At 42.0% G+C, this 14,515-nt stretch overlaps 1 protein-coding gene across 1 annotated transcript in view; it reads left to right on the top strand.

Moving 5' to 3' along the window:
* The window catches only part of Syn2 (synapsin II), a 148,810-nt gene that overhangs the window by 120,458 nt on the left and 13,837 nt on the right, over positions 1-14,515 (top strand). Inside the window, exons 6-10 of the mRNA XM_040738367.1 lie at positions 1,042-1,104; positions 1,468-1,610; positions 5,748-5,822; positions 6,261-6,363; positions 7,539-7,688. Of these exons, the coding sequence (XP_040594301.1) occupies positions 1,042-1,104; positions 1,468-1,610; positions 5,748-5,822; positions 6,261-6,363; positions 7,539-7,688 (534 nt within the window). The remainder of the gene's footprint in view (positions 1-1,041; positions 1,105-1,467; positions 1,611-5,747; positions 5,823-6,260; positions 6,364-7,538; positions 7,689-14,515) is intronic.

Consider the following 14,515-nt stretch of genomic DNA (forward strand, 5'->3'; position numbering starts at 1 on the left):
TCTTCATGGACAGTGTGCTGTCTGTTGCTCCCCCTACTCCATCATGTTCCTGCTTGTGCCTGCATCTTTTTGCAGCTCAAAATCCTGCCTTTGGAGGGCCCTTCTTCTTTTAAATCTTATTCCTCCTCTGTTAAAACAAGGCTACTTCAAGGAAGAGTTTACTGTGTTAAGGATGTCTTCCAAGGGTAAACATACCAAAATCTTATGCCATCTCTCTTCTGAATCCTGAGCTGGACAGAAATAGACCTCAGCATATTAAGTCTGTGTCTGGTACTGGGCTTGTGGTGCTGGTAAGCAGTGAAGAGGAAGAGGACAGTTAGGACCAGTGTGGGAAAGATGACAGGCAGAGATGGGCGAAAGTGCATGCTCAATGGACATCAAAGCACTCCGAATGCATTCCAAACATTTCTAGTCTTTTACAGTACAATTGTTAAATTTACCCCTTCATGAATTAAAAAATTCTCCTTAGCTGAGAGGAAGTCCTGCTAGGATTGTCTAATGCAGAAAAAATTAAAGCAGTGAGATTCAGAAAGCATGATGTAGGAGAACAGGGCACAGATAGTCTGCCTCTAGGCTACTGTGTGGCCTTGGGAAAGTTGCTGTCATTCTATGGGTCCCATGTGTAAAACAAGTGCTGTGTACTAATGATTTCATTTTAATGATCTTATTAGTTATTCAAGAATTTCATGCAACATATTTTAGATAATATTCACCAAAGTTTTTTTCATTATTTACGTGGATGTATGTGTGCCTGCATGAGTTCATGTGAGTCATGTGCATGCAGGAGTATTCAGAGGCCAGAAGGTGTCAGAAGCCCTGGAGCTAGAATTACAGATGGCTCTAAGACACCTGGTGTGGGTGCTGAGCATTGAACCCAGGTCCTCTGCAAGAGCAGTAAGCCATCGTAAATGCTGAGCTCTCTCCAGCCCCTACATTGATTCTCTAAAGGGTGCTTCCAAGGTTCTTTCCAAGGAAAACATTTCAGGATTCCAAAGAGAAAAGACCTACTGACCAGTCCACTTCTACCTTTTCTGTTCTCAGCTCACACTGCCTACATTCCCTGTGGTGGTGAAGATTGGTCATGCTCACTCAGGCATGGGCAAGGTAAGGCGGGATGGCTGGTAGTGGTCTGGCTTTAGTCAAATGGGGCTTTTTCAGCAAACCCATTTGTAGACTATTTTTCCTTTGTCAGTAGATTTCTCCCAAGGACCTGAATAGGTCTCTTGGAAGCCATTGATTTTGACCAATCATACAGTGATGAGTGCAACCAACCCAGCTGGCCCTTTAGATCTTTTGCAACAAGTGTATCCTTGGCTCTGTGAAGGGACTAGAGACAAATGAACTTCTGGGGAGATGGAATACTCATGTTTGCCAGTGTCAGAAACTGTGTGATTGGCTTGGAAGCTCTAAGCTTTCAGTGTGTGTATGCACATGTCCCCCTTCCTGTCTGTCTTACATCAACATTAGGTCAAAGTGGAAAATCACTACGACTTCCAGGACATTGCTAGTGTGGTGGCCCTCACCCAAACCTATGCTACAGCAGAACCCTTCATTGACGCCAAGTATGACATCCGGGTTCAGAAGATTGGCAACAACTACAAGGCTTACATGTGAGTATGTGTGGAGTGTTCAATGGATACTATCCACTTTTCTTCAGTAACTACAGTTTAATCTCATCAGCTCCATAAGGTAGGACCAGGGAGAAGATGCCACTGAGTCAGGCTTCTTAGCCTAAATTCTTTGGAAGTCAGAGGAGAGATCTGAGAAATAAAAGTATAACTATTTCACTAGTCTCCAAGTGGATTTTACTTTCTCTTCAGACAGGAACAAAGGTTGTAGACTACAGTAGTGGCAGTGTGTGGGCCTTTTCACTAGAAGTGGTCACAGGTATTCTTGAATCACAGTCATATAAGTTATAACAAACGTTGCTAAAACCAACTCTTCTCTTTCCTCTTCCAAAAACCATGGCAGTCGTTAAACCTGTCACTACATCATGTTCATAGAAATGCTTATTTTAATATTTAAAAAATGTGCCATGTGACCCTATGTGCTTTTTTTCATACATTACACGTTTTGTACTTGAGAGAGATCTGTACGCTTCACCAGACTGCAAGAGCACAGAATCAGCTGAGCCCCTAATGTTAACACCCAGCCTTGGAAATGCTGCTACCTCCTTCCCAAGAGTGGATGGCTGTTTCACTGAGCCACATCCACCAGGAAGAATGTAGATGTCAGGAAGACAAAAGACTTCAAGATCTGCCTGGCCTTCTGTCATACTCATGCAGACAGTGTGTAGCTCCAATTTTGAGGATGTTAATCTGTGGCTTTTTAAAAGTTAGCTTAGATGTAAAGATTTCTTTACAAATAAAGAGCATTATTAATACATGAATTTGCTTTCTGCCACTCAAGACTTCAGTACATGAAGTTGGATGCCTTCCTGTGTCTCAGCCATACTCACCTGTTCCCACTGTCCTTCTCCCTCCTCTTTTCATTGTTGGTACCTCTGGAGGTAGGGAGATATTCCTTTCCTGCCTTTCTTTCCATACCTGCTTTAAACTTTAGTCCTTCCCAAAAAGATCGTTCTTTTCTAGGGTGAATTTCTTGTGGGGAGAATGATAAAATCACTGTTTCTCACCTTGTAAGCAGGAGGCACCCACAGACTTCAGGGAACACCTTTGAAGAGAGATGAAGCATGATGGTGGGAGTGTCTTTCTGATTTGGGGATTTGGGGATTTTAGTTTGGGGTGTGATCTGTGTGTGTGTGTGTGTGTGTGTGTGTGTGTGTGTGTGTGTGTCTGTCTGTCTGTCTGTCTGTCTGTCTGTCTCTGTCCATGCCTGACCATTAATTTTCCTAGTTATCATTCAAAGTAATGGATTTCATTGTGCCATTTTCATGCACACTTTGTTTTTGTTGCACTCCCCCGTCCCTCCTCCCAGTATCCCTTCTCTGCTTTCATGGCACATGTTTTCTGTTACCTCTTCTTTCTCTTTCTCACCCCAGCCCAAGGCCCATTTTCTAGTTCTTATGGTCCTCTTTCTAGTTTTATAACCTAGATATATAAAAATTAGAATATAAGCTCTGTCTATTAGAATGTGGTATTTGTGTGAATCTGGGTTACTTTGATAATTTCTAGTTCCATCCATTTTTCTGCAAATGTCATGTATTCAGTTTACTTTGTAGCTGAATAAAATTCTGTGTGTGTACCATGTTTTCTTTATTCATTCACCTGTTGATGGACTTCTAGGCTGTTCCATTATTTCCTGACTGTTGAAAGTAGTAAAGCAGTAATATGAATGTACAAATATCTCTGTGGTAGGACTTGAAATACTTAGGATATATTCTGGAGGTAGGATAGCTGGAACATTTAATATTTCTAATTTTAGTTCTGTTTAGGATTTCTTTGGTTTATTCAAGGTCTTTTGTGTTTCCCTATGAATAGTAGGATTTCTATTTTCTACTGTGAAGAATGCTACTGGAGTTTTGATGGGATTGTATTGGCTCTATACCTCTTTTGATAATTAACCAATTTCACAGTGTTGTCAATTCATAGCTGCAAGAGGTTTTTCAGTAGTCTATCTAGTGTCTTCTTGAACACTTTTCTTCAGTGTCTTAACATGTTAGACATCTCTTGTTAAGTTTATTACTAGGAATGTTTTTTATTTAAGCTATTATAAATAAGACATTTTTCTTAGTATATAGAAAATGTGCTGATTTCTATATGTTAATTTTGTATTCTATAATTTTACTGACAGTATTTATCAGGTCTAAGAGTTTTCTGGTGGAGCCCATATGGTCTTTTAAGTATGGGGCCATGTGATCTTCAGGTCCAAGTAGACTGAATTCTTGTTTATGGTCCATTTTATTTTATTTTTTATTTTACTGTTCTAGTTAAGAATATGAATTTTTAAAATAAGAGTAGGGAAAGTAGGCAGTCCTGTCTTATTCCAGATTTTAGAGGAAATGCTCTTAGCTTTCCCTGTGTAGAATAATAATGCCAACAGGCTGGTAGCCACTATTATGCTGAGGTGTCTTTCTTTTGTTTTTTGTTTCTTCAGAATTTTATCATGTTGAACTTTATTAAATGTCATCTCATGTGACTTCTGCCATTAAATCTATTTAATATGGTGCTATTGTGTGTGTGTGTGTGTGTGAGAGAGAGAGAGAGAGAGAGAGAGAGAGAAAGGAGCCAATGACCTTGATGTATCTTTAAAAATTTGCATCACTTTTATTTGTCTGTATGAGCATGTATATTCATGAGCACACCTGTGTGTGTGTGTGTGTGTGTGTGCATGTGCATGCCACAGTGCCGGCATGGAGGTCAGAGAGCAACTTGTGGGAGTTGGTTCTCTCCATATGAGACCTAAGAATTAAACTCAGGGCACTCGTCTTTGTGGCAGGCACTTATATCATCTAGGTCATCTTGCCAGCCTTCTTCATGTATTCTTGAATTTGGTCTGTATTTTTTTTTGAGAATTCCTGAATCTATATCTAACTTTAGAATTGGTCTAAAGTTTTCTTTTTTTTGTGTTATATTCTTGCCTGGTTTGTCTATTTGACTTTGTATAATGGAGTAAATTTAGTGGCTTTCCTTTCCTTTCCATTTTTTTAATTTTATAAGTTTTAATGTCATGTCTTTCGTGAAATCTTTATAGAACTCAGCAATGACTCCATCTAGTCCTTGCTTTTCTTTCTGGTTAGATTTAATTACTGCTTCATTAATATTGCTTGTTGTGGGTTTAAGATATTTATATAATTTGATTTAATTTTAGTTGGTAATAGTTTTTAGAAATTTCTTCATTTTTCTAGGTTTTTAGCTTTTTGGAATACAAGTTTTCAGAATATTCTCTAATGATCCCTGGCTGTTAGTAGAGTTTCTTGTAGCAAAGACTTTTTTTTAACATGGGAAGGAAGTTTTATTGGGTGAAGGGAAGGCAGAGAGGAGAGAGAAAAAGAGAGAGACAGACACTCTCGGGCTTTTTTATCTCTACTTTTTTTTGTTTTCTTCTATTTCTTCTACTTAGTTCATTTCAAAAAAACAGCTTTTAAGTTCATGGTTCTATGTGTTACTCTTAGTCTCTATTTTCTTAATTTCTGCCTCGTCTCTATTTATTACCAGTTACTACATTTTGGTTTGCCTTCTTGCTTTCCTGGGATCTAAAAGTATGCTACTGGGTTATTTATTTGGAACCTTTCTGATTTTTTTTAACACTAGGACTTTTCTTTTAGAGATGCCTTAGCTGTATCTCAGAGCTTTAATCAGTGATGCTCTCATTTTCATTTGATTCTAGGAAGTTTTTAGTTTTCTCTGTGACTGTTTCAATGGCCCAGTATTCATTCAAAAGTGTTCATTTGCCATGTAATTGTGTAGTTTCTGTGATTTCTTTTGATGTTGCTTTCTAGTTTTATTCCACTGTAGTCTGATAAAACATAAGGATTTATTTCATTTTTTATTTGTTAAAGCTTGCTTTGTAGCCTTAATCTGCTTGACTTTGGATGTTTTATGAGTCTCAGAGGAGGTATATTTCTTATCTGTTGGATGGATTATTCTGAGATTGACCTTAGTTGGGAGAACGGGGCATCACAGGTGACAGGTGACTCTAGGCCCAACAGATAGACCCTTTAGTTGCTCAAGAGAATTCTGGTAAGCAATGTAGCAATGAACTAGTGATCTGCAGTTCTGGAGTTCTGCGCTTTCTTTGCTGGTGTGGCTCACAGACTGTCCTTTTCTGGTGGGGCTTTGTTTCAGGAGAACATCTATCTCAGGGAACTGGAAGACAAACACTGGCTCTGCAATGCTGGAGCAGATTGCCATGTCAGACCGGTGAGTGAGCGATGTCCTGTCTCATGTAGAGGAAGGCTGCTATGAATAAAGAGGTGTTAGACATAAGCAACACCTGAAGTGAGGGAGGCTCTGTGTAGACTAATAAAATACAGAGGCTCTGGCAGCCAGGGAACAAGATCAGGCAGAGCCAAGTCAAATGGTGTTACAGAGATAAGGACAATGTCCCACAGAAACTCCAATAAAGAAATAGTATTGTGGGCTGGAAGACCTTCTAGATGAGGTGAGGGCTTGGGCATTTGGGTGGGTTCAGGGGCTCAGAAAGGGGAGGCACCATAAATAGGCACCGTGCTCAATGATATAAAGGAAAGGAAAGAAGAGGTGAGGATGGGAAAGGTGAGGACCGTGAGACCTTAAGGGAATGTAGGCTTGGTGTCAGCTTAATGTCTTAGCCTCAGGACATCTCCCTGTCCCCTCCAGGTACAAGCTCTGGGTAGATGCCTGCTCTGAGATGTTTGGTGGCCTGGACATCTGTGCAGTCAAAGCTGTACATGGCAAAGATGGGAAAGACTACATTTTTGAGGTAAGTCTGGTCCAAGGAACACCCAGACTGGGTGAGAATCCCACATTACATTTATCGTCTTCTAATTATGGAGGTACAAGGTGGTAGGTTTGCATAGCAAGCTTCCTCTCCAAGTGGAGAGCTGTTGGCCAAGCCACACAATGAGTAATAGATGGGACATCTAGGTCCCTGGTTCCCGACCTACTTGTTATAAGAACATTTTAGTGGTTGTATCACTTTTACTCTGAGAAAGCCACATTTAAGAACTGTTCAGTCAAACATAATCAGTTATGTGAGGAAATGGAGTCTCTCTACCATGAATATGTGCTTATGGCTGCAGGGTGAATCAGTGTCAAGTTGGCACCTGAATGCAGATGGTTCTTTCTAACATCTCTTAACCTTAGAGATATTGTACTCTGTCTGGTCTCCTAACCCAGCTTTTAACTCTCCTTTTAACTTTCCCTGTCAAAGGGAAAGCCATGGTAGTGGGAAACCCAGCACTGCCTCCTCACTGGGTTCAGTCTTCTTGGGAGTAGACAAGTTGGTGTTTCTAGAATACTAATGTCAGGAGGCTAACGTGGGTTTCAGATACAAAATATACTCTATAGCCTGCTTAGCATGGAACCTTCTAGATAACCATATCACCCTCTCTGGGTAAGCCTGTTTATCCTCTGCAAATGAAAGTTGGACCACAATCTATGGTCCTCCTAAAGCAGGTACTTCCTAAAGGAAGGAAGCATTGCCCTAGATGCAGAAGAATCAAGATCAGTGGCGAGCAGAGAAGCCATCCTGGTCAGGAGCAAGGGCAGAAATCAGGCCTGTTAATAGACAGAGCGTGTTTGGGAACAGACTAAAAAGTCAAAGAATGACAACTGCTTGCTCTAAGACATTCTCTTCCATGTCTTTCTGCTCCTGTAAACTTCCAGTTCCAGGCCATACCCTCGCCTGCTTTTTTTCCCTCTTCCTACTCCCAGTACCCAGCACTCTGCATCTCAGAGCTCTGCTCTGGGTAAATGGAAAGGAAAGGGGTCATGGCAAATGTTTGCAGCAGGAGCAAACGGTTCCTGTCTCTGCTAAGGAACACAATTCCAGCCAGCCATTTCACTTTGCTGGTTTAAATGTATCCATTCCCCAAAAGCATAGTGGGCCTTTATATTTCCAGACCTTTTCCTTACCTGGGCCACATCTTCTTCTAGGTCATGGACTGTAGCATGCCACTGATTGGGGAGCACCAAGTGGAGGACAGACAACTCATCACTGATCTAGTCATCAGCAAGATGAACCAGCTACTGTCCAGAACTCCTGCCCTGTCTCCTCAGAGACCCTTAACCACCCAGCAGCCACAGGTAAGAAACTGCAAAGAGACCCAGCACAGTCATGAACCATTTCTGTAGACACTGTAGCTCTATGAAGAATCAGGATCAGATACCTACAGGCTTAGCTGGGATCCAAGGTGCCTTCCCTCTTCCTTTTCTTACATTCCTTCCTCTCTGGGTTATCTTTAAGTGCCCCCTTTAGAGGTCTCCTCTTCAGCGACCTGCAGTATCAGTTACAGAATTGTGCAGAGGTAGAGTGCTGGATCTTCACCCTGAACTTGAAGACTCCAGGAAGCTATGTCCCACTTCTCCTGTGACTCAGGGTGTCTTATTGTGAATTAGATCTCCGAGGGAAGTCTTAACCAGATAGTTCACTGACTCTTCACTGCCATGTGTGTAGTAACATCTTTCTGAAAAGGAGGGAAAAGTTAGTCCCTAGTTCCAGGGGAGACTGACACTGCAAAATTCAAGTTAGAAATCTGCTTTTGTTCCTGTGAGAGAGAAGTGACCTTCTCTAGTTTGATGTGGTACAGGACTCTCATCACAGTGGCAGCATCCCAGATACAAGCCTGCTGGAAAATTCACACAAACTTTTGTAGAACCTTAGGCCCAGGAGCTCTACAGCAGGCCAAAGAATGGATAACACCTTAGGCCTAAATTCTGAAGGAGATATCTCATCTTTCAAAAATATACCCAGGACTCTCACTTCTGAACTTTTTTTGTAATAGAGTGGTAAGATCTTGGACAGCTAATCAATGAGACTTGTGAACTTCCCCTAAACATCTGTGCAGCTTTGTAAGGAATCATTTCCTCTTAATGAAACTCAGGTTTTGACGTTTTTTGTTAGGATTTTCTTAGAAACCTTCCCTTCAAAATTCAACCTGGAAGAGTTAGGAGAATAGAACAGAATAGTGTAGAGTGTCAGCTTTGAAATGAACATCACCCAAGTTATGAATTCTAAACCTGCTTCTGTTGACTTTATGGCCTTGGACAAAGTCCATAACAATAGTTAAGAAAAAGGAACCACAGTCCATATCCCTAGAATTTTATGAGAATTAAAAGAAGAAGAAAACCTCCTAAAATAAGGAGAACAATATGAAGCACCCAGTGAAGGCTAATGTATGCCATGGGTGCATTCTGGATTTGGATCCTACAGTCTGAAGCCTGGAGAAACATCAGCACCTTATCTGGAGATGAGCGAGTCCCCTTCGAGGTTACACTGCACTCGCTAGCAAGCCATCAGCCTTCCAGTATTCCTTCAGTGAGAAGGAATAGAGGGATGGCAGTTTATACTGGGCAAGGAGAATCAGACTAGGTTGTTTAGGGTAGAAACTAATTACCCTAGATACCCGAGCATTGCAGAATCTGTAGATAGAAACGTTGATATTTAGGATAATGAGCCTGAATTGCCAAGAGAAGAGATCAAATATTTCAGGCAGTAGTATATATGCTACTTAAGGTATGTAGAAACATATGTGTGATAAGTATTTTCCCCCAAATTGACTAGCTCTCATGCTCATTCTGATGTAATATCTTTTGTTTTCTAAAATGTTCTTTAGAGCCAGGCCTGGTGGCATACACTTGTAATCACAGCCCTGGAGAGGCAGAGGCAGGCAGATCTCTATGGGTCCTAGTATTACCTTCCAGTACATAGATTGCCTTGGTAGGTAGTTAATGATAACCTCTAATCACATTGCAGATTTAATTTCAGCACAGGAAGCCTAATGGACACATTGAAATAATATCTAAGTCATAATATCCCCTATTTTATAAACACTAAATATTTTCAGTTTAAGCATCTTAGCACACCATACTGAAAACCAGGAGACTGGGGGGAAAGCCAATTTCCTGCTCTGTTATAATACCTGTCCTCTTTCTATACTGTTTCCTCACTTGCAAAGTCGAGTTAAAGTAGATGATTTCTAGGTCTTGTCCAATACCAGGGTTACCTGAAGTTAGCCAGACCACAAAGTCTGAGGGCATAGTCCTCTATAAGACTGCCTTTACTTCTGATATCAGCTGAAAGTTCTGGAATTCCAAAAACCACTGGGGCTCTGACTAGAGCTCTGCAGGAATCAGGGAACACACTGAAATCTGTTGTACTCACAGTCACTGTGTTATAGAAAACAGTTCAGATCAACACCAAGCCACATGAAGATGCATAGTGAGACTTTGAGAGGGTTCTGAAAGCAAACCCTCCGCCACTTTTGGGCATGTCTCCCTCCTTCCATCCACATGTGATAACACACACACAGGGATATTGGCAACCAGAGCAGTTGCCTGCTCTTCACGGTCCAGCTGTTGCTGGGACGTCATTACTTAACCCCGATGGATTGATTTGATTGAACTGTATGCACATGCCTCCTTCTCTAGATGTCAAACTAACACAAGTGGTCTAAGGGGCCCACTATGAATAACAAAGACACTTTGATCCTTCAGAAAATTACAGGAGTTTATAGGTTTCTTCCTGGAAGCCAGATGCAAAATCAAACACCCTTCCTGAACCCCCCTACCCCCAACCCCCACTTGGCAGAGTTTCTCTGTGTAACAACCGTGGCTGTTCTGGAACTCACTCTGTAGACCAGTCTGGCCTCGAACTCAGAGACCCTCCTGCTTCTGCCTTCTGAGTGCTGGGATTAAAGATGTGTACCACCACCTGCCTACTTTCTCTTAAGGCAAGGCTGAATTCTTTCCTGCACACACGATTAAGTTAATATAAGTTTCCTAAATGCTCCCCCTCCTTGTGAGCAGTGACCAGACTTGCTCTGTGTTCTTTCCCTTGGCTAGTGAAGAAGGCCTTATAACCTTAAGAATTGTACAGTGGATGAGATGCAGTTCTGCCCAAAAGCTGTTTGTGTCCTGACTTGAAGTGGTGACTGAATTCCCTAGGCAGCATCTTCTGTGCCTTCTGTTAACTTCCTCCTGAGTCTGTGCTTTGGCCTCGGGCTGCCCAGAAGTCAGTGGACACACAGCAACAGTCTGACACCTGGCAAGATGCTGTGATGGCCCTTAAGCCACAACTCTACTGGTCACATTTCCAGATCCTGTTTTGTTTAGATTGAGAAGACATTCGTCATTCTAAGCCCAGGCACACAGATTGGTCACACCTTCCGACCAGCTGCCTTCTCATTCTTGTTGTCACACATCTCCCTGCCTCCCTCCCTGTACTTTACCCACATGAATCTGTTTCTAACGCCCATTCTCCACCTGCGATCTGGATCCCACCTTTGGCTTTAAAGTGTCCCCTCTCTTTTCCTTTATTCTTTTTCAAATGATCACATCCACATATAACACATTCACCATTAAACAACACAGAACAGTTGGGTGGTGGCACACACCTTTAGTACTTGGAAGGCAATGACAGGCAGATCTCTGTGAGTTCCAGGTCAGCCTGGTCTACAGAGTGAGTTCCAGGACAGGCTCCAAAGCTACAGAGAAACCCTGTCTCAAAAAACCAAAACAATGACAACAAAAACAAAGAATAATAAAATACTCTTCGATACGTATTCCCATCTAGCTACTGCTCAATTTCTCCCCTGCTGTTTCACTGTCACTTCTTTATCATACCACGCTCAGTCCACTCCAGTCAGCATCCCACCACCACCACCCCACTGAAATTGCCCTTAGCAGAGTCATCTCCATGTCACCAATTCTGGTTGTCACTTCTCGTCTTGTCTTGGTTTCACAATAGTATTTGATACAGCTGACTCTTTCAAAGACACTCCTTGATAGGCCTCTGTGAGTGTATTCTTGCTTGTTTGTCATTCTACCTCAGTGGCTTCTTGTCATGAGAGTGCTACAGAAATAGACAAACATGTTTGTGCATTTCCACAATTTATTGAGCGACAATAAATTCTCAAGGTGCAATGCTTTTTTTTTTCTTGTTTTTCGAGACAGGGTTTCTCTGTATTGTTTTGGAGGCTGTCCTGTTACTCACTCTAATGGAAAGCATCTACCAGGTTTTCCCATCTTTTCATGGTAACCTAGCTAAGGCAACACAAGCTCTTTCATTGCAACCGTAATTACAAATACTAACTCTAAGATTGTACATCACACCACAGTATCTCTCTATGTGTGTATGTAGATTAAAGAGTGACCACAACAGGTTAAAATCAAGAACTTTTCAGAAGGAGGCTGGTAGGAATGTAAATAATGTCTATATCAATGAGACAAGGAACCCAAGCCCAGTTGCAGGGAAGAAGCTGAAGAAGCAGCTGTCAGCTCAGCTGAGAGTGGAATGTGGAGTTGAGTCTGACTGAAGGGGCTAAAGGGCAGGCTAGGTCTAGAGGAAGGAATAAACAGAGGGACAAATGGCAGGGTCTCAGTCTTAGGGACAGAAGGAAGTTGAATGTGGGGACTGAGTTGAAGCCCAAGGATAGTCAGGAGTTCTCTGTCTGCCAGTCCTTAGTGCACACACTCTGGTTAGGTGACAGGTTAGTGGGGATATTACCACTGCAGTTCTGGGTATCTACCTCTGGGCCTAGTGAGAGAGTTAAACCCTTTCTTTTCTGGTGTGTCTAATAAGTTCTTAGGCCCAGTTTCCCTGGTGTAATTTAATAAACCTGATAAATTTATATAAGGTGGTACCCTTTTTACTCCAGGAACAAGTCCTTTGTCAGTCTATGCCAAATAGATGGTGCTATGTGTATATACATCCAAGGACACAGGCTTCCTCCATCTTCAAAATGGAGCCAAAAGCTACTCATGAAATGGAGTCCCTCAGGGCAAGGCACAGTCTAAAAATTCAACTGCTTTATACAATGTGGAATAAATTAATAGGGCAACATGATCTTAATATTTCCTTCCCACCTTTCTTTTCTGACGCTCCTCCTTCTGATAAATCTTGAGATGTACCCTGAACTTGCAAATTCCCTGATGAGCTTGGCCAGCCTCTGTCTATCCTGCCTTGACCACTCCTTGAAATTCTAAGTCACATCTCTAAGGCTCACTAACCCCTTTACTTGCCTGCCTGAATACAGCATAGCCAAAGCACAGCTCTTTCATTTCTACTAATACCTTATCCCTTTGCTTTGCCTAAATTTCCCCAGGCTATTTATATAGGCTCTCACCCACCTTTCACCCATGTGCCATCCTACATGTTGTGCTCTATGCCATAGACACACTTGTCCCAAAGGCATATGTACCTCTCTTAGCCTCTCCTTAAAATATTTCCCCTCCTTTGTTTTTCTGCACAGCTCACTGTTTGATACAGAAACTTTCACGACAGTGTAACTAACATTTCTTCAATCATCCAGAATTGCCACAGCTTAGCAGTTGATACCTTTCCCTTCTTAAGTTTTTTCCCCATTTCCTATCAGCTAAGATTGTTTGATTCTTTTTGTCATTTCTACTTTAGAATGTAAACTCTTTGAAAGTTGGAATTTGTTCACCATTTCATCTCAAGATCTTAGCAAAGCCTCTAGACTCTACAATTCATTGAAGATGCTCCTGTGAGACTCTATAACTTGGGATACTCCTGGAGAGTTTTGATCTCATGTGACTTCATTGATGTAGTGCAAGCATACACAAAAGGCCATGATTATCACTAGGCAATATAATTCCATGAACCCACCATCATGTTTGTGGCCAATTATTGAGCTAAATATTGTTATGCAGCACATAACTGTTTATCACCAGTGTTCTAATAGGGTGTTTGAGAGCAGTTTGCCCTGGTTGGGTCAGTTGTCTCTAGAAAATGTAAAGCACAGTAACAAATATAAATCTATGTTTAATATCTCTGCATTTAGTAACAGCTCTTTACAAATGACAAGGGTACAGTGTTCCTCCTATCTGGGCAGATCACCTCCACCACTTCTGTCCCTGTGATAGGCTTTACAGAACATAATTGATCATGTGTCCCCATTTGGAATCAATGCCTTTAATGGCCCTATCATCTTGTTTGGGCGTATGAATCAAGATCCTAAGGAAGTCTTGGTCGTGTGCAACCAGAAGAGATAAAAACCAAGAAACACTGCCTGGGTCCCAGCCTACGTGTCATGTCTTCTGCCAAGCCTCTGCATGTGTCTGTCATGTATGTCATTACTCAGTCAAGCCATTCTTGTTAGCTTCTTTTATAACCATGGAACCGTGGACTGAAAGAGAAAGCTCCTGGCTTGCATCATATAGTCCTATGATCTGCTCATAGCTCAGTAATATCAGTAATGTAGAAGAGGACCAGGACAGACTTGTGACAAGCTTGTCCATCCCTCTTTCTCTGTCCATCCCTCTTCTATCCCTAGAGTATTCCTTCCTATGATTAGAGATTACCTGAAGGAGGCTAGCTGGAGGGAGGACGATGAACAGTGGGTATACTTTGCTTTTCTGTAATTCTGTCCCTTACCTAGAGTGGATTAGACATGGAAAACATAAGCTAGCTAACTGCTGTGCATCCTTCTAGGAATCAGGGAGGTAATGACTACATCACCAAAAGCAGAGAGGTGAATACAAAGTTTGATTTGACTGTCAATGGCCTAATCTCACCCTGGTTGGACTGTTAGCCTCCAGGCTGCACCAGGCAACTGAACCTCTACAATGGGTATGCTGTTCTCAGGGTGGCAGTGACACCTGGTGGCCAACAATTGCAGAGCCTCTGTGGTCCACACTTAGGAGCCTCTTTCCCTGTTACCCTGGCTCTCCCATTCCCCAAACACACTCAGTCTTTGATGAAGTCCACTGCTTCATCTCTAGGACTTAGGAGAAATCCAGTATCTAGGGCTGCTGAATGTTCAAAAACAGTTTGACAACTGGGAAATCCCTGAGAAGTGTGGGGTGTGTGTGGGTCATCAGGATCTGAGACAGGCATGACAGTGGGGCTCCCCAGAAACAAGGGAGAGACCTTCAGGTGGCCAGAACTTTCA

This window comes from Mesocricetus auratus, unplaced genomic scaffold (assembly GCF_017639785.1).
Source record: "Mesocricetus auratus isolate SY011 unplaced genomic scaffold, BCM_Maur_2.0 Super-Scaffold_100676, whole genome shotgun sequence".
In the NCBI taxonomy this organism is placed as follows: domain Eukaryota; kingdom Metazoa; phylum Chordata; class Mammalia; order Rodentia; family Cricetidae; genus Mesocricetus; species Mesocricetus auratus.